Source organism: Musca autumnalis, unplaced genomic scaffold, assembly GCF_047663935.1.
Source record: "Musca autumnalis isolate F117 unplaced genomic scaffold, ASM4766393v1 scaffold_2, whole genome shotgun sequence".
Classification (NCBI taxonomy): Eukaryota; Metazoa; Arthropoda; class Insecta; order Diptera; family Muscidae; genus Musca; species Musca autumnalis.
Window position 1 is genome coordinate 4,297,647 of NW_027411755.1, and position 21,254 is coordinate 4,318,900.

The 21,254-nt window shown below is 37.3% G+C and overlaps 1 protein-coding gene across 8 annotated transcripts in view; it reads right to left on the minus strand.

Moving 5' to 3' along the window:
• Positions 1-21,254, minus strand: part of nolo (ADAMTS-like no long nerve cord) — a 215,693-nt gene that overhangs the window by 81,480 nt on the left and 112,959 nt on the right. For all 8 annotated transcript variants that reach the window (XM_073966680.1, XM_073966677.1, XM_073966675.1 and 5 more), the window contains 2 exons: positions 16,381-16,546; positions 9,172-9,316 (listed from right to left, as the gene is read on the minus strand). In XM_073966680.1, the coding sequence (XP_073822781.1) occupies positions 9,172-9,316; positions 16,381-16,546 (311 nt within the window). The remainder of the gene's footprint in view (positions 1-9,171; positions 9,317-16,380; positions 16,547-21,254) is intronic.

Consider the following 21,254-nt stretch of genomic DNA (forward strand, 5'->3'; position numbering starts at 1 on the left):
CTTTGATACGACCATAGAAGTACATGGTGCTTACACCTAGGAAGTTTTGGCGGACTCTGAAACTACGGCGTTCAAAGATGAGAAAAATAAAAAAATCTCCGGAGCGCTTTTTAAATAAATCGCGGTCAAAGTTTAAATTTGTAGGGTTTTTTTAGGTTTTCACAATTTTACTTGGAAACCGCAACTCCTATCGAAATAGGACTAAAGAAACTGTAGCACTGAAAATTCTCCACAACAGAATCTTTAGTTCCATTTAGATAGGACTTGCGATTTCCAAGCAAAATCGTGAAAACCTAAAAAAGTTCGAATATGGGTGGACCGATATGTCCACCCCTGTTACCTCCCCCACAAAAGTTAAACATTTTTCTGTAAAATGGTGTGAACGATTACTCTCGAAGGGAGAATTCTATTTGGTCCAAAATTTGCACATCGTATTGTTCCTTCCAGATATGGATCGGGTTCGAATATTGACTATATCGGTCCACTGCTTCGGTTACCACCCACACAAAATTCGGAAAAAGTGAAGTTTAGGAGCTCCTCTTGGATCGTTTACAATTTTTTCAGCACGTTGTCCTTGCGTTCGATACGATTTACTGTCGAAAATACTATTTTTTATTGGTTCATTTTAAAGTACACGTAGAACAAAACATGTTGCAAAAAATTTGGAGTCGATCGAACAAAAAATGTTTTGACTTTTGATTTATGGCGAAAAAACTATAAATTTTTTTGTTAAAATCGAAATTTTCGAAATTTCGTTTCGCTTAAGGACAATATTATTAGATTCTTAATGATCTCACAAACACATATGCTGATCGGTTTACTGACCTTAGTAAAAACAGTGTTTCGTAGTCGGCTATTTGTCAGAAAACTGCGCAATATTTTTCAAAAAAAAAAATATATATATATAGTAATAATCCGGTAGTAGTACAAAGTGTGACCTTAAGCTATTTTTTTCTTAGGTTCCATGGAATTTTTTAAGCGTCCTTATAACCGCACAGTGAATCGTTATTTTTGGTCAAAACTCTGCAATCTTTGAACGGGTAAAGATATTTTATTTAGGTTCTTAATGATCTCACAAACACATATGCTGATCGGTTTATTGACCTTCGTAAAATCAGTGTTTCGTAGTAGGCCATTTGTCAGAAAACTGTGCAATATATTTAAAAAAACGGTAGTAGTTCAAAGTGTGACCTTAAACTATTTTTTCTTAGGTTCCATGGAATTTTTTAAACGTCCTTATAGCCACACAGTGGTTCAGAATCGTCATTTCTTGGTCAAAACTCTGTAATCTTTGAACGAATAGAGATATTTAATTATTTTTTCTTTTTGTTCAGCTGATATCTGCTTTCTAATGCTTTAAAATATTCGAATTCGGTCTAGTAGTTGCAGAGGAATTCTAGGTCAAAGTTAAAAATTTAAGTTTTTATTATTTTGCGTTTTTCATATTTTATAACTATTTAGAAAAGGTCAAACACCAATAAAAAACACAAAAAAAAAATCTGGAAAATTTTTTTAAAAATATTTTCAAATTTTTTTCCTATATTAAAAAAAAATAAGCTCCTTGGGTTTTCGTAAAACTCTTATAAAAACTGATATATTATAATACAAAATCTATTTGTGTAAAAAACCTATAATTGATATGGGAACGGTATGACACACAATTTTACCCATGTAATTTAAAAAAATTAAAAAAAGTGTTAAAAGGTCTGGTCGGAATGGGTGCAAAAGTATATGGTCTGAAAAAGGAAACTCTTGAGTATCATTCTGAGTAAACTGAACTTTGTTCCAAGCTGTTCCCTAAAAGTAATTGTCCATTAAAATTTGAATTTCACTAACATTTAGTACCTGAGGAAAAATAGAATAGCTCACTTCCTGTAAACGATACGTTAATATATTGAAACAGTTCTTAAAGACAATAATTCTATGTACCTAACAAAAAAAAAAAACACAATATCTATAGTCTCAGAGAAATATCTTTTTTTGTCTTCAGAATTTTGCAACAATGACATATTTTCCAAAATTGCAAAAAAGTTGTCATTTTAGGAGCACGCCACGCCCACACCTTCCAAAATTTTGACCTAATTTTTGGGTTTCCTTAGTTTCAATATGTTTACTATCGAATCCCATATAGAAATTAACAATCGGTGACGACAAAATATTGGGGTTTTGGCCAGGAAAAGCGATTCCTGAACCACAGTGACCCAAAAGACCTTTGGATTTAGATTTATTAAATATTGCTACATCCCTTAAGCATTACTACTATTCGAAATCCAAACATGCTTCAAATACTATTTTCCATTCGAATGTTAGTTGAAGGTTGCAACCATTTCATTAACGTCGTTTATTGACTTTCTTTGTTGTTGTTTATTTTTTTGAAGAGTTGACTAATCCCCTTTCAAAATAGACACTTCAAATAATAATACAATGACACGAAATAGTAACTTTTGCAAAAACAACAACAACAAGAACGAAGCAAACAATAAAGTGTTTAATGATCGAGAATAATAAACAAGGAACGTAACTAAACTGTCTGTGACACTCACACTATCTGTCATTTGATGTAGTAATGTTGACTCTGGCTGTTGTGACTCAAATCGATTTCGAGTGACATTCAAATATTTTTGCATTTAATGGCAATTTATAGAACGAACATTCGATAATCTTGACGTTGGCGTTGTTGTTGCCATGTTCTTGCATTCTTTGAATATGGAAAAAATATTCGTTTGGCACGCAACATAAAATAAAAATAAACAAAACGAAGAAACAACAACAGTAGCATGGCCACAAATTCCGAGTTAAGTAGTACTTGGAAATAACAGCAGAGATAGAGGATAGTTGGTTAATAAATAATAAAAATTTATACATTAAACAATCAATGATTGACAAAAAATAACAAAATGAAGATAACGGAGAGAGTATGAAAGAGAAGAGACGCAAATGTTCAATAAACAAATATTTCATTTTTGATAGACGATATACTTTCAGTTTTCGTAAACCTCCTAATGACCAAGACGTACCACGGCGCAGTTATCCCAAAATAATATGGCTGAACACCATAGCGTGACAATTACTGTCAACGATTTACTTATCGAGTTATTACCACCTTCTTCTTCCTCAACTCCACCACCCTAACCTAAGATGACCTATTTTGCTCTCTCTCTCTCTCTCCTGAAACGATTTAAGTCGTAATTACCTGTGTTAACCTTTAACAGCCAACATCAATTGTCCCCGTGACCCCAAACCAAACTTTGTAAATGTAAAATTATTTTGGAATTATAACTAAATTACCACTTGCTTCGATTGGACGGACGGACGTCTGTCATATTGATAGTAACAATTTCATAGGTTTTTATTTGTCGACATTGGTCAGGGCGGCATAAATGCTATTAACTTATTTAAATCAATTTATTTCTCATTAAGGTCAAATGCCAATTGGGTCTCTTTAATAACAATGCATTAACGACGACTGGATGTTACAATGCCCCAAAGCTCAAATTAACAACAGCAAATGGTCACTTTCACCACCATGTGGTATTGAAATTACGAAATCTAGCCATGTTATGGAGGAAAATGGTTATTTTATATCCTGCCTCAGTCATAGGTGGTGCCAATTGGATAAGGGAAGTTGGAAAATATTTGAAAACACATACCCGCGATGTCACTTGGTGTATCAATAACATATTGTTGATTACCACTACAAACATTGCAATGGTTATGAGCGAAACTTGGAATACCCGAAAACAGAAATGGAGTAGTTTAAACACTGGCGTATATACTTACAAATCCCAGGGACGACACCGACGTTTTACAATTAAAGAAAAACAGATGTAGTCGGCTCGGTGTAACTGTTAGTTTCGATCACCCTGAGAAAACCTTAAACTTTTAAATGAGAGCTTTAAAAACTTTGTGTTACTTAGATTAGTGACGAAGATGAATACATCTGGAATTTTGTCTATAATTCGACTGTAGAAGCGAATATTTCGTCATATGTTGGTATTTGTATCGTTTTTCTGTGTTGGCAGCAGCATATAATGGAATGCTTGCTACGGATTCTTTTGGTCCGTGCCTGGGCGGAGGAAACCCCAGGATCAATTTGGATGTGCTCGGTTTGTCACATCCGCATCCACCACAATCAAACTTGGTGGTATGCAATAGATGTCGGAAATGATCTGGACTCGTTCCAGTGAGTCATCGTTATCAGAATAAGAGACTCCTCCGCAGTCCCTCAACACAAACCTCACACGCAGCACTTAACATCATCGTTGCTCTTCCGATCAATAAAAATGAAACATTTTTGCAATTTAAGTGCAATAGTCTCCGAGGTAAGATCGAAGAAATAGTGGACTGACTCTGGAGGGATTATTCTGAACGGGGAAAGTAAATTAAGTTAAAAAGTCAAAGAGACAAAACATCATGATGGCGGCGTCTCAGGAAATCGAGCTCAAAAATAAAAAACTGCAGCTTTCCTGCATTCACGAGTCTGTTTATCTCGCTTGAGTCCATACATGTGTGGGGGTTGCATTCAAATGTGGAACTGCCAAAGAAGAGTTGCTTAACGTATAAATGTTGTTGTATTCGGCCCTAGGCACAGTGGTTCAGAATAGTTTTTTCCCGGTAAAAATTCTGTAACTTTTGAACGGATAGAGATATTTTCATATTTTTTTTGTTAGACAGATAACACAATCAGCTTTCAGATCAAAGTTAAACTTGTGAGTTTTTTAAATATTTTTCATCAAGATATGAGTGTGGTCAAACACCAACAAATAAACAATAAAATTACCAAAAAACTAAAAAAAAAAAATCGAAAAAAATGTCGATTTTTTTTTCAAAAATTTAAAAAAGAATGTACACAAAAATTTAATTTTTTTCAAAAATTAAAAAAATTACTTTTTGGATTTTCATAAAACTTATATAACTCGTATAAAAACTCATATACTCAAAAAAAATTTTGAAATAATAACAATAATAACTCAAAAAAATGTGAATTTGTGTCAAAAAGCTGTAATTCATATGGAAACAGTATAGAAAAACACACATTTTTACCCACGTAATTTCAATAAATTGAAAAAAGTGTTAAACGGGCGGAACGGGACGGATACAAAAGTATATATGGACTGAAAGAGGAGACTCTCGAGGATCTTTCTGTTGAAACGGAACTTTGTTCCATGTTGTTCCACAAAAGTTATAGTCCACTAAATTTGGAATTTCATACAATTTAGTACCTGAGGGAAAATAAAATAGCTCATGTTGTATAAACTTACTAAAACTATTTTTAAAGGCCACAATCCTACCTACCATACAAACAAACAGTGAACACCAGTATCTGTTATAATTTCCGAGAAATAGCTACGTCTTTCTCCAGAAATTTGCAAAAATTAGTTATTTCCCAAAAATGGGGAAAATGTTCGTCTTTAAGGGCACACCACGCTCACACCTTTCATTATTTTGACCTAATTTTTTGGTTTCCTTAGTTTCAATATGTTTACTATCGAATCCCATATAGAAATTAAATATCTTTGACAAAACAAAATTTTTATTTTTGGCCAGGAAAATCGATTCCTGAACCATTGTGTTGCGCTGGATATCAATCTGATCAGCTTTATATTTTGAACGTACAATGTCTCAACCAGAAATAGCGGAGAGTGCCATAGTTCGCCAGACATAACCCATGGTTATGTCAACTGGTCTGACAAATGACGTTACCTGTTAACCCGTCGTTTATCTTGGGTCAGATCTTCTCCCTATAATTCTATCCATCAGCAGACCGTACGACTTTATCACCCTTTCCTTAATAAAAGGGAAGCTAATTGGACAGGTTACAGAGAGTTTACCAATCATCACTTCCTAGCCCTTCTGATGTTGAGGTAGCAGAAAGTTTTTTCCGTGACATCGACAACAACTGCATCCTATCGCTACATACCTGCTGGGCGAATACCCAAAGTGACACCAAATTTCCCAACAGTGGGGCCGATCCAAGCCTAGTTAACCTACAGCTGAAACTAGAGTTAATAGGTTGATCGGTGAGCACAAGCTAATTGCGATAATCAGAGGAGTTGCAACATAAGAGGCGGAATTAGTGAATTGAGGTAATGGTTAAGTCACTCTCGAAGCCTGGTAAGAAGGCAATCAACGTTACGTTGATTAATCCGAAGAGGTACGCAAATTATTTTAATCGACAGTTTGTCGAACAACCCCTGAGGGACAGGGCGAAACGATGAGCACTACATCTTACGAAAGTTCTAAACCTGTGAGAATTGTACAAACCTATTTCGCTTTTGTCTCCCGTAACAAGACTCTTGAGGCACCAAAAATCGTTCTCCATTTGCCGATCATCAGCATGGGTTCCTTAAGCAACACAGCACTAACACAGGGCAACACGCCATCTCCACACATATTAGTAGGGGATTCAACCAAAACAAGTTTTACGATAGGACAGTGTTGGTCAAGCAACAAACTAACGCAAGATTCTTGGGGTAGCATTCACAGTATGCTGACGTCGTCCGCAAGCTGATGTGTAGGAACTAGGCCCTCAGTTGGGGTGCAGTCATAGAAACTTTGTTGGCCCCATATAACGTCTCAGGTCGGTCTGTGTGGTCAGCGAACATAAGAGAAAAGTCATCGAACTAATTCAAACCTGTCAGAGCGGCATCCTGAGAACTGCAACATGGTGCCTCCTCATGTCATCAGTGGGTCATCTGTATGTGGCATGCTCTCGTTGCTGTATTTGCTCGGGTGTTAAAGTTAGTATGGTGGATAGGATTCCCTCACACAGGCATGCCAGTAGGGATCTTCATAGCAGAAAGTCTAATAAGAATGTTTGGATAGCAATCACATAGATGCTGTCGCAGATGTCATAAACAACTATCGTATGAATGCGGTCCTCAGAGTATATTCCCCCACCAATCGCAGCTAAAGAATATCAGCTGCCACGACAGACCAGAGTAGTTTTGGCTCAAGCTCCTATAGGGCAAGAATTGATGAAACAACACAAAATATATGCCCAGCATAAAGTACTGGACCGCACGACACGCTCCACATTTTCAGCTGCACTGCCACACCTACTAAACTGACTCCAGAGACATACTGTTACAACAATAACAATGTTTTGTTATAGTTACCTAAAATATTATTTATCCTCTCAGCCTTACGGTTACGAACAAATATGTGTCTCCTCGAAATAATGGTTTTAAACCCCAAACAGGTTTTCACAAAATCAGTTTAAGACCAGAATGCGCACAATAACTCTCGGACAAATCAATGGCTTTTATCCACACCTTGCGCAAGTGCATTTTAGGGCCCGGTATCGGATTGTCTCGATTTTTGTTTCGCGGCACCAAGTCTATACATCCTGGAGAATAGCTCGCACCTACCAGTAACTTCAGATTTGAACCATATTTTAGATCCAAATAAGCTGTAAGTAGACATTTCTAGTTCCTTATGAACCAAGAGTGTCCTTACCGAAACTTGCTGACGTAGGACATTGTGTTAATATAGACCCCATATAAAGTTCCCTACGATTTGAAGTATCTTGAAGGTTCTAGTAACATTTTCCAGCCGATTTTTCTTTAACTCGCCATTTCAAACTGTCGATGTAATGGAAGTAGCATTACCATTAGCCAAAATTTCCATATATCGGGTCTGTGTGGAAAGACAAGGTTCCTGAAATTATTGGCAACGGTCCATATTTACTCAAAACGTCCTCATTTGCCAAAATAAAGGTCCCAAATTTCCAAAAAGTCTCAATTTCTGGCCCGAAATCTCTCTGTCTCAGACAAAATCTCTGAGGGTCTATACAAATGTAAAAAAGTTGTTAAGTTCGGTCGGGCCCGAATTTTTATATAATACACAGAAAATTATATTAAAATCAGAATTCACTAATGCGTTCATTGAGTCTCAACGAAAAAAAACATAAGTAATTTGTAGGTATTGCTAACAACAGCAATAAACCAAACTTTCGACGGTGCCTGGTCTCAGAATTAGGAGGGTTGTTTACAAGTGCAGTTGTTCGAGTTTAGGTCATGCCAAATAAATTCTAGATCAGACTGTTTTTTAAATACGTATCTATTTGAGCGAGCAATTGGCATTTGGGTATAAAAAGTTTCTTTTTGAAATGCAAGAAACAAGGGAACTGATGAAGATCTGTGGTGAGATCTGAAACTGTAGTCTTCCCTGCCTTACCCCTTGGTAAACATCGCCAATTTTTTCCCACTATTAAATTAAAGTTGTCTTAATAAAATATTTAAAAAAAGGACTATGGGATTAAGCCTGACTATTTTGATAAACAAAATAGGTGGAAATTTTTATAGAATACTAAGAAATTTCATTTTATAACATGTCAAATTCTGATTAGACACCTGCAATACCGCAAAAATGTATTCACTTTTGCTTTTAAAGTAAGCATAATCACAACTCTTTAAAAGACTCCCTGCCCTTCGGCATCTTCCACAACCCAATCGTATTCACATAATCAGTGAGAAAATTATTTCCGCACGTATTCTGCAAATATTTATTTGTATACGACGAGTGTCTTTATTTGCCCAACATATCCTCTTTACTGAATATGTCATCATTCCAACAAAATCAATCACCTGTTCACCGCACATGAACACATTCATTTATACCTGCTACCGTGCAAAAATGTCCGTCCCTCAAACAACATGCTTGGCTTGGCAGTGAGATAAACTAAGAGTATGTGAGCAATTTATGTATTTTTTTTTACAAGCTGCATTTTCTTTTCCTTTTATTTCTTCCACTCAATTACTAAATAAATATTGTGCGATTGTGTGTCTGAATGCGTGTTAAAGTTCCTTTGAGGATGTGTTTGTTCAAAGAAACTTGAAAAGGAAACTCAAGAAAAAGACAAGTGCAAATACTAAAGAGATGAGCAAAGAAGGATATTGGTGTTGGTTAAGTCTCGGGACGACAATGTTGATGAAGGAAGTTGCTGGAAAGAATTTATGTTAAAAAATTTTCTTAAAGCCTTATCGCTTTAAATTTTATTTATTCAAGGAAACTCTAAGACAATGTAATCTTGCACACCTTGCTTCAAATTAGGAGAGGAGCAAAAAAAAGAAATTCCGTTTCATTTACATTTCTCAATTTCAACGAGAAACAAATCAAATCAGTCAGGCCCAAGTCAATATAAATGATTTACACACATAAGCCACTTACCTCCGCCGCATGATACGGAACACAGGGACATCGGTACCGTTTCCCATTGATAGAGGGATTGGGAACAGGAGCTGCCATTGCCACCGCAAACGCCACAAATGTCAACCTTCTTGGCTGAGCCAATTTTTAAATCACAGCCAACGCGCTGAAATGAAAGAATAAAAAAATGCGAATTACAGAAACAACCTTGATGTAATTTAGCGCGGAAAGGTGAAGAAGGGAATCGAGTGAGGGGACATATGCAAAATAACAAATAAGCCAAATAAAAACATAAATATGTAAATTGGCTTCAAGTATTACAACAAAACAGGTAGGCAAACAATTTATTTATGTCTTCTTATAATCAAAGTCAAACAATGTGGCGACTAACCCCTCACGCGAACGCGAACCCACAAAACTGACAGCTTGACTTGTTTGTATTGTGTGGTTTTGTTGTTGTTGTTCTTGGTTTCCGTCTTGTGATAACAAAAAACCTCAAATAAACAAATAATCCGTACTGTTACTGCCAAAAAAAAAAAAAAAAATCGGCCTAACCAACAGAAGCAGACACAATGCAAAGAAGAAGAAGAATAAGAACAACAACAAGAAAAATAAACAAACAACCATAAAAACGATTTCCTTAGCAAATGGTGACATCTTTGATGCAATAAATCTAAAATGATAATCACAGTATTAGTGACACGATAAAAACAGCCAAAAAGTATGCTACAGTTTAAGTATTCGAACCAATGGGAAGAAAAGGAATATGTGCCACATTTCAATAGGAAATGTTACTGAGCCCCTATATGTATGTAGGTAATGTAAACGAATTCATGCTGTAATGAACACGTACATATTTAGAACAGCGATAGGCAGCGTGCGCTTGCTGATTTAAAGCCTTCTAAGCTTTTTTTTCATAAAACCGATCATAATACAAATCCCGATTGACCTTACAAGATTTCGAATGATTAGACAAATAACAAGCTTCAATTTAGACTCACATAGAGAAGGATGGTTTCAATACGTAGGGCAGTGGTGTATGTAGAAACCCTGGAGAAGGGGGGCCAAAAACAACTGTTTGTCGGCGTTGTTGTTGTAACAGTAGCATATGAATGGTTTATATCTCAGATAAACAGGGGGGAGAATTTGTATTGAGAATCGCATCAAAGGCTCGTGCTCTCCATTTTTAAGCCCTCAGCATTTATGCTAACGAGGGTATATATACTTTTATACGGCCAAAATGTGCCTCATCGAATCAATGGTTCTAGACCCCAAATATGTTTGGACGAAAGCCGTTTCAGACAATTTGGAGTCGATTTAACAATGTCCGTCTTTCTATCTATCTGGCTGGAGCGCACGACAACTCTCGAACGGATGAAACGATTTGGTAAAAATTTTGGCTTTGCGCAAACTTAGTTTGAGTGTAAAGATGGGCCATATCTGTCCATTCCCTCTAATACCTTCCCCACAAAAGTTCAAAATTGTTTGCAAAATGCACATCATAATATTTCTACCAGACATAGATCAATTTCCAATATGGACTATATCTATCCACTCCTTCGGATACACCCACATAATACTTCGGAAAAGTGCAGTTTAAGACCTACTCTCAAATAGTTTTTATTTTTCTTGTAACAACTTTTTCCCCCGCTTCCTTTATGACTACACAGCGGAATTTTATGCAACCCCTATTTTTGGTCCGATTTATGTCAAAATTTGGGACTGGGCATATTTTTGGCTTCTGATTAAATTGCAATCGAAACATATGATATATGCAAAATTATGCAAAATGCATAAATATTTCAATAATAGGTTCAAACATGTTTGTGTGTAAAATTTTTCTGTTTAAAATTGTTTTCAGAGAAGTCAATAAAATAGAGAAATGTATTACCACAGCCTCAACCTTAAAAATACCGAAAATCGGGAGGTTTCGTTCTATGAGGGCTATATGAAGGTCTGAACCTATACAAAGTTTAGGTGGAAAGTTGTTTACCACCAAGGAAGACTTAATACCAAATTTCAGCCATTTTGGCGGGATATTGAGGCCACAACCTTCAAAATACCGGAAATCGGGAGGTATGGAGGCTATATGAAGAAGTGGACCTATACCGAGAAATTTTAGTTGGAAAGTTTTATACACCCCACGAAGACTAAATACCAAATTTCAGTCATATCGGTGGGATATTGAGGCTACAACTTTTAAAATACCGAAAATCGTTCTATGGGGGCTATGAAGACGTGGACCTATACTGACAAACTTCAGGTGGAAAGTTTTATACTCCCAACGAAGACTTTATACAAAATGTCAGCCATTTAAGTGGGATGTTAAGGCCACAACCTTCAAAATGAAGTCGTGGAGCCATGCGGACAAATTTCAGGTGTAAAGTTTACCTTAGAAGACTTAATACCACATTTCATCCATTTCAGTGGGACTTTTGACCACAAATACTTGTATATATTTTTGCATATGCTCATTTTATGCAAATATGTTAAAATATGCAAATTTTGGGCCTAATTCGTTGTATTTTGTGATAAAACCAGTTTCTGTCTAATCAGATTTTCTCTACGACCATTTGCATAGGATTCCGCTGTCTATTTATGACGATACAAGTTTGTTCAGGGGAAAGTCCATACTTCCTGCGAAAGTGGCCCGAAAGCTGTACAAAAACGCTGTGGCACCATGTGTTGTGGATGAGGAGCACGATAACTCTCGAATGGATAAACCTTTTCGACCAAAAATGTGACAGTCGTAATATTTAATTTAAATTAAAACAGTTTCTAAGATGAGCCATATCGGTCCACTTCAGCAACAAATTAAAAAAAAAAAACAAACTTTGGAGTCGATTCAGCAATGTCCGTCCGTCCGTCTGGCTGGAGCGCACTACAACCCTCGAACTTAGAAATCCAAACTTAGTTTATGTTCGAAGATGAGCCATAGGTCCACTCCTTCAGATACCTTCCCTACAAAAGTTCGAAAATGTTCGGAAAAATTGTGCGTACGATAACTTTTGCAGGAAGTAAACGATTTGGTCTATATTTTGAACATCGTGAAATTTGTTCCAGGCATAGCTGAGGTTCCAATATGGACTCTATCGGTCCACTCCTTCGGGTACCTCTCACACAAAATTTCGAAAAAGTTCAGTTTAGGACCTGCACTTGAATCCCTTTGTTTTGTTGTAACAACTTGTATTCACTGACGGTACTGCGACGATACACGTTTTATCAGGGGCAAGTTCATACTTCCTGAGAAAATAGGCCGAAAGGTGTAAAATACCCCATATGGTACCATGTCTTGTGGTTGGAGCGCACGATAGCTCTCCAACGGATCTGCTGAGTCGGTCGAAAATTTGGCCCTCGTAATATTTTGTACGAACTTATTTTAAGTTCGAAGATGGGCCTTATCGGTCCACTCCTTGGAGTACCTTGCCAACAATAGTTCAAAACGTTTCGCTAAAATTGTGCGCACGATAACTCTCGAAGGCAGTAACCGATTTGGTCCATACTTTGGACATCGTAATATTTCTACGAAACATATATCCGGTGAGAATATGGGCTATATATGTCAACTCCTTCTGGTACCTCCCTCACCAAATTTCGGAAAATTGCAGGTTAGAACTTCCTCTTGAATCGTTTTGATTTTTCTTATCTTAAAAATCCCCTACGGCCAGTATGTGTAGTGGCTGGTGCACACGACAACTCCGGAACGGAATATTGCGTTGGTCCATAATATTTCTTAGAATATTAGAAGAAATTGAAAGCTTATGCTTATAGCTCCACTCAATTGTTCCGAGGTAAAAATTGCTACAGAACTATACAAATCTATGGCCTGTAGCGAGTTTTACCTCGGAACAGTTGACATCCCTGGTTGAGGGTATATCTCTGTCGGCAAATCCGACTGATACTTTTTTACTTATTATCTCTGGTTTGTTTACTCGTATTCCTGCTTAATCTGGCTCTGGACCCATTTCCAGGTCTAAGAATGAGGCTGATGCAATGGGTTGTAACATCAAAGCTGTTTGAGTCAGTTGAGTAGGTTTGACAGGGCAGTTGAAAAAGGGGCAGTGTGTCGTGCGGGCCTGTATCGCATTCTAGGCCGATGTTTTGCACGGTATCATCAATCCTTACCGTAACGTTGTAGAGCCAATACTACTCTGGTTTGTCGTGGCAGCTGACGTTCTTCTGCTGCGATAAATGGGAAATGTAGACAGAGGACCACAGTCACACGTGTTTGTTTATGACAGCTGTCACTGCATCTGTGTGAATGCTATTCAAACCTGCTTGATAGTTTTGCTGATCTAGGAGTTCTCTCTTGCCACTTTAGAACTCTCTCTCTAGATCATTAATATCCTCCTGACATATTTGTGGGGGGTCCTATCCACCATATGGTGACTAGGATGACTCCCACGCTAAAAACTACTGGAAACATATTCGTCATTCATGTAGATGGTCTACTCATGACATGAGGAGGCAATCTCAGGCCGGCGTTCTACCAGGATTGAATATTTTTCCATCGTGTTGCGCCTTTATTCCCTGACCACACTGGCGCTGAATAGTTTACCACAGACCCAAGTCTACCATATGGTGATTAGGATGACCCTCACGTTAGAAACTGAGCAAGTACATGCAATTGGGTTGCTGTATTGGAAGAATGTTAGCCTCCTCATGCAGATGGTCCCCTTTATGACATAAGGAGGCAACTTGTTGCAATTCTCAGTGCGGCGTTCTAGTAATTTTAATTTTTCCTTTCTTTGTGCTTATATTCGTGGACCATACGGTTGGCGCATAGTTTATCACATATCGGGCTAACGCGTTACATGCGGTTAACAAGATTTCTTTATCTGCATCCCAAGTGCTGCCGTCTAGAGACCTAGCTCCTACATCTCAGATTGTCGCAGATAGTTGATGCATGCCCGGACGATGTGAACATACTGTCGAATTCTACACCTAGAATCTTGCTACACCTAACTTCGACCAGGATATTCAGCTCAGTGCTCATCTCCGCGGTACATGCGGGGAACAGAATGGCCGTTAATTTTGAGGTCGATATTCGCATATTCATAGAGTTGAAAATGGTGGTAAGTTCGATCAAATAGGGATTAAGTCTTCCGCAAACGACATTAGGGTACCCGATTCCAAGATCGTACAATCATCCACATACGTTACGTTCTCAATCCCGTCAGCAGGGGGTTAAGAAATACACGAAAGGTAGAGGTTGAACAGTTCCGGAGATATCATCCAAGCGTAGAGAACACCCTATTTTACTCAAGGGGACGTAGACTTCTAGTTCCCAGTTCGATGTGCTCAAACAGTGAGACTGTTTCACAGGCTTTTGATAAGTTGATCGCCCCAACACTTTCCCATTGCACGGCTTCTGCTTGGACGTTACCATCGAAGTCTTTCAAGCCAGTAGTTGTTGTATATTTGCTCCCAAAAGCTCATATTCAGCGCCATTGTAACTTTGAACGAATTTCAGGCCATCAATTGGAAAGTATTCACAAGGATGCAACTACTGAAACCATTAAACAAAAAGTACAGACCTGTCGGGATTAACGTACCTAACTTCCGGTCTAACCCCACGGTGCTCTCATCACCGGACGGAAACAATGCGTCCATCAGCTTCCCTAACACCGAAATATAAGTACCAATTTGTTCCTACGCATTTGGTCGCATTCACATTCCTGCCTTTCTGTGGATCAGAAACCCGGTTGATAATGTAACTCCACATTCGAACCAAAACTCAACTTAAGATTTAGATTTAAACCACAACCAGGCTAGATCGCACAGATCTAGGGGCTCCTGAATATAGCCTCCGGTCAAGCTCCGTAGCATAAAAATTACTACCAGTTGAACTCCAAATAGTTCGGGACTGGCAAACCACAGAGAAAAACCGCTGCCGTCTTCGTACCCAAGACTACTACCAGTTCGACTCAGGAGTCCGGGACTGGCGGCTTACAGTAGCCAAAGATTACTACCAGTTGGATACAGGACTCCGGGATTGGTAACCCAAAGACTAAAGTCTCCGCTGACATCTTAGCAACATACTACAAACAGTAGGACTGAAAAGCCTGGGACATATTAACATAATTTCGGAACGAGAGAAGAATAGGGAGAGAAATGGGATCGATTTCGTTCCGAATTAGTATAGGAATCAGAAGAAAAACATTGGGATATTAAAGGGAACATTTATTTCCGACATTTCGGTCGGAATTAGGTCCCAAATCAGAACGAAATATCAAACAGAAATCGGTACAAATTTTCAGAAGTTGCTACCGAAATTGTTTAGACATGACAGAAAATAGAAATACAAATGTTCCTTTTAACCTAAAGGGTAAATAATATTATTCCTCAAATGAGAATCTGCTTTGAAAATTATGTCTTTTTTGAAAATTATGCTTTTTTAAAATTATTTATTTACGATATTTGTATAAAATGTTACGTGTCGTTTTATGTGCACACAACTACAAATATCTGTGATGAAGCGCACGTTATGTCATTGCCACTAAGCTCAAACAACAGCGATGATAATCATTCCAAGAGCACCCCTCTGAGTTGTCTGTCTACTGTTGTTGTTGTGTTTCGTTTTTGCCTAGGGGCGAAAAACAATTGAGCATAAAACCTATGGGGGGAGACTTTTTAACTCTCGTCACCACATTACCGAACGCTTTGAAATATCATAAAAACAAATGTTAACTAGGATACCAGCGAACATGGCAACTCATTGCCAGACATAAGTGTTTCAGTAAAACCACAAAACGGCATATTGGCATTTATTACTTTGAAATGGAACACACTGATACTCACACACACACTCGTAAAAGGAAGTGATTTGTAATAAAACAAATAAGGCAATAAACAAATGGCTCCGTAAAAAAGTAGAGGGGCAGACAAGGATCCTTAAGCCACACAAAAAGACAAAACAAAACCATAGAATATATTTAAAAAAAAAAGTAAAATCACAGCAAAATAGACATAAAATGAAAAATGACATGTTGAAATAAAACTTTACCAAACTCGTTATAATTTGGGGTATTTTGAACCAAACAGTTTTGTAAGACTATCCATTTTGCTATTTTGCTGTTCCCCTCCATTATTTATCAAATGAAAAATGCAAATTGTTTGCCATTGGTGATTTGTCTAAAATGTCACGAACAGCAAATGCCTCATAGTGACATAAATTACCGGGGCTCATGCTTATGCTAAATTTATTTGCCAGTTTGCAACACTACTTACCTGACATTTACCCTGTATACACATGTCTAGGCTACCCGAACGACAACGTGTTCCATCCAATACACGTGGACTTAATTGCACCACCACACTTAATTCATCGTAATGTTCACTATCATCGGCGGTGGGTTCTGGCGATTCATCATCAGCTAAATGGGCTGGACGGCCTCTGTGAGAAAGAAACAAAACAAATGTGGGAAAACAATGAACTTATTATTTAAACGGTAAAATATCAAAAAGGCTGCAGTAGAATTAGGATCACAATTCCACATTGTTATACTAATGACCCCAAAATGAGAGATGAAAATCTAAAAGGTGAATCACATCAGACAACATGACGAAGGTAAAACATTATGTATGTATACCGATTTCTACGAAATTTGACTGTGTAATTATAAAGCTGATACAAAGTGAACTAAGTAAAAAGAATAGCGTACAAAAATTATCAACTCAAACATTTCAGATTATTGCAAATAATGTAAATTATGTAGTAAAATACAATTTTTATAGACTGTTGTTGATGCGCCTAGAGAATCACGGTGCTCTTGAACCAACTTTAAATGAAAGTTGGGAAGTTTCGGCGAATTCTGAAACTACAATGTTCATAGATGAGAAAAAAAAACAAAAAAACCGGAGCGCTTTTAAATAAATCGCGTTCAAAGTTCACATGTTTAGGGTTTTGTTTAGATTTTCACGATTTTGCTTGGAAACCGCAAGTCCTATCGAAATGAGATTAAAGAAATATTGTAGCAGCCTTTAGTCTAATGAGGGCATATACACCGTTCAAACTTAGTTTATGTTCACAGGTAGGCCATATCGGTGTCCTCCTTTCCACAAAAGTGTAAACATTTTAACCCAGATATGCCCAACGTCCTATATATAGGACACACAAAATTCTTGCTAATTTGATATGTAATGTTTATCAAAGTACCGTTTATTTCGGTGATATATTCAGTACACATCTGTAGCTCTTGGGATATTATGTGATTCCATTATTTTGAGCTACTATTTTTGAGTTTTGAGGTCTAGTTCATCGAAGTTGCCACCTATCGCTTAGTTTTTACAATAATTTGCGTTATGACCGATTAATTATTGGGTAGTTTTATAACGAAAACATACACGATGTGGAGCCTACTACGAAAAAACGTTAACTAGATGCCGAAAAGGTGTCTTTGGACTATATGTCAAATGTTTTGTGTCCCATAACTCCCAGTTATAAGATAAAACCCTGTGTCCAAAAGTGGCCTCAAAAACCACTTTTTTCAAAAAAATTTTTTAAAAACATATAAACATACTGTTATTATTTCACATTTGCTTCTAAAATAATATAAAAATACTTTTAAAATGATCACGATCAAGCAATGGGCATATCTGGGTTAACTAGAATGATGCGCATGACAACTCACGGAGGGAATTTTTGGTCCGATTCATGTCAAATTTTGGGACTAGGCATATTTTTGGCTTCTGATTACATTGCAATCGAAACATATGACATATGCAAAATTATGCAACAAATATTTCAATAATAGGGACAAAAATGTTTGTGTGTACAATTTTTCTGTTTAAAATTCTCTTCAGACATGTCAATAAAATAGAGAAATGTATAACCACAGCCACAACCTTCAAAATACCGAAAATCGGGAGGCATCGCTCTATGGGGGCTATATAAAGGCCTGAACCTAATACCCTAGACAGATGGCAGCGTTAATTTGCATTAACTGCCTTAAATTAATTCGAGCATTATCCACATTCTTAATGCACAAAATCAAAGGAAATTTAAACTGAATTTAGCAATTTCAATATGGCAATGCTGTTGAAAATCAATTGTCTTCAAAATAAGTAGTGGTCTTTCGCGAGTAGAAAGCAGCTAATCGTTTTTAAAGCCTTCTAACAAATCTGTTTTTAAAATTTTTATTTTCACAAAAATTTTCATTACCCACCATACCAATTCTATCGAAAATAATATCTTCCTCAAATGTCCCTTTAGAGTTTTGCAACATTTTTTAATATTAAAAGGACTCAAAAATATCGCGAATAAATTAAATTTATTTTTGCATTACCGTGGTGAAAGGGTCAATGGTAGATAGTGTATTTGATCCGCATATTTTGTCGAACTTTTGTAAAACTTTATGAAATGGTCTGCTGGGTACAAACAAACAACACAAACAGCTGCTTCATAAATGCAGAAACTATCGTCTGTCAGGGTGAAAAATTAATTCAAATTAGGACATTTTTAATGCAAATTAACTCTGCCGTCTGTCTAGGGTATAAACCAACAAATTTTAGGTGGAAAGTATTATACCCACAACGAAGACAAAATGCCAAATTTCAGTCATTTCGGTGGGATATTGAGGCCACAGCCTTCAAAATACCGAAAATCGGGAGGTACCATTCTTTGGAGGCTATATGTATGTATGGGGGCTATATAAAGACGTGGATCTATACCGACAAATTTTAGGTTTAAAGTTTAATACCCACAACGAAAACAAAATGCCAAATTACAGTCATTTCGGTGGGATATTGAGGCCACAACCTTCAAAATACCGAAAATCGGGAGGTACCGTTCTATGGGGGCTATATGAAGACGTGGACCTATACCGACAAATTTCAGGTTGAAAGTTTAATACCCACAACGAAGACAACATGCCAAATTGCAGACATTTCGGTGGGATACTGAGGCCACAACCTTCAACATACCGAAAATCGTGAGGTACCGTTCTAGGGGGGCTATATGAAGACGTGGACCTATGCCGACAAATTTCAGGTGTAATGTTTTATACCCCCAACGAAGACTAAATACCAATTTTCAGTCATTTCCGTGGGATATTGAGGCTACAACTTTCAAAATACCTAATATCGGTAGGTACCGTTCTATGGGGGCTATATGAAGACGTGGACCTATGCGTAGAGATGGTTTTTACCGGGTATTTATTTGGGTATTTACTATATTGAATGGCAAATACAACATTTTACACCCTATTCCTGGGTTTAGGTTGTAAATTCGTTTGAAATGGATAGTTTTACAATACTTTAGACTAGTGGGTAAATACTTGGGTAAATACCCGAGTATTTACCCAAGTGTTGGGTAAAAACTCATTAACTGCCGAACAACTTGACGTAGGCTGACAAAATTTGGCTTACATCTTTCTTATGTCAACAGAACTTCTGGTACTGAACATGGGGTCTCTGGGTCCATGTTTTGATATAGCCCCCATATAGCCGTACCTCCCGATTTAAGGTATTTTTCATCTATTAGCCACATTTTACAACCAAATTGGCTGAAATTTGGCACAGTGAGTCCTCAAATATCCTTGCAAAAATTTGTCAATATAGGTCCACGTTTTCTAATAGCCCCCATATAAGGGTACCCCGATTTCGAGTATTTACGCAAATTTTGGGTAAAAACGCCTTAACTGCCGAACCACTTGACGTAGGCTGACAAAATTTGGCTCAAATCTTACTTATATCAAGAGAATGTGTAGTATTGAAAATGGGGTCTCTAGGTCCATGTTTTAATATAGACCCCATATAGCCGTACCTCCCGATTTAAGGTATTTTTTACCTATTAGCCTCATTGTACAATCATAGTGGCTGAAATTTGGCATAGTGAGTTCTCAATATGTAGAAAATACCCTTGCAAAAACTTGTCAACATAGGTCCACGTTTTCTAATAGCCCCCATATAAGGGTACCCCGATTTCGAGTATTTACCCAAAATTGGGTAAAAACTCATTAACTGTCGAACCAGTTGACGTTGGCTGACAAAATTTGGCTAAAAACTTTCTTATATCAATAGTAATAAGGGTATTGAAAATGGAGTCCCTGGGTCCATGTTTTGATATAGGCCCCATATAGCCGTACCTCCCGATTTAAGATATTTTTAACTATTAGCCACATTTTACAATCATACTGACTGTAATTTGGTACAGTGGGTTCCCAATATGTATAAAATATCCTTGCAAAAATTGTCGACGTAGGTCCACGTTTTCTTGTGGCCCCAATATGGGTTTCTGACATCGGGAGGTACGGCTATATCAAAAAGTGGACCCAGAGACCCCATGTTCAGTACCAGAAGTTTTTTTGACATAAGTAAGATTTGAGCAAAATTTTGTCAGCCTACGTCAAGTGGTTCGGCAGTTAATGAGTTTTTACCCAAAATTTAGGTAAATACTCGAAGTCGGGGTACCCTTATATGGGGGCTATTAGAAAACGTGGACCTATGTTGACAACTTTTTGCGAGGGTATTTTCTACATATTGAGAACTCACTATGCCAAATTTCAGCCACTATGATTGTACAATGAGGCTAATAGGTAAAAAATACCTTAAATCGGGAGGTACGGCTATATGGGGTCTATATTAAAACATGGACCTAGAGACCCCATTTTCAATACTACACGTTCTCTTGATATAAGTAAGATTTGAGCCAAATTTTGTCAGCCTACGTCAAGTGGTTCGGCAGTTAAGGCGTTTTTACCCAAAATTTGCGTAAATACTCGAAATCGGGGTACCCTTATATGGGGGCTATTAGAAAACGTGGACCTATATTGACAAATTTTTGCAAGGATATTTTCTACTCCTTGAGGACTCACTGTGCTATTTTACAGCCAATTTGGCTGTAAAATGTGGCTAATAGATGAAAACTACCTTAAATCGGGAGGTACGGCTATATGGGGGCTATATTAAAACATGGACCTTCCAGTACCAGAAGTTCTTTTGACATAAGAAAGATTTATGCCAAGTTTTGTCAGCCTACGTCAAGTGGTTCGGCAGTTAAAGAGATTTTACCCAAAATGTGGGTAAATACTCGAAATCGGGGTACACTTATATGGGGGCTATTAGAAAACGTGGACCTATGTTGACAAGTTTTTGCAAGGGTA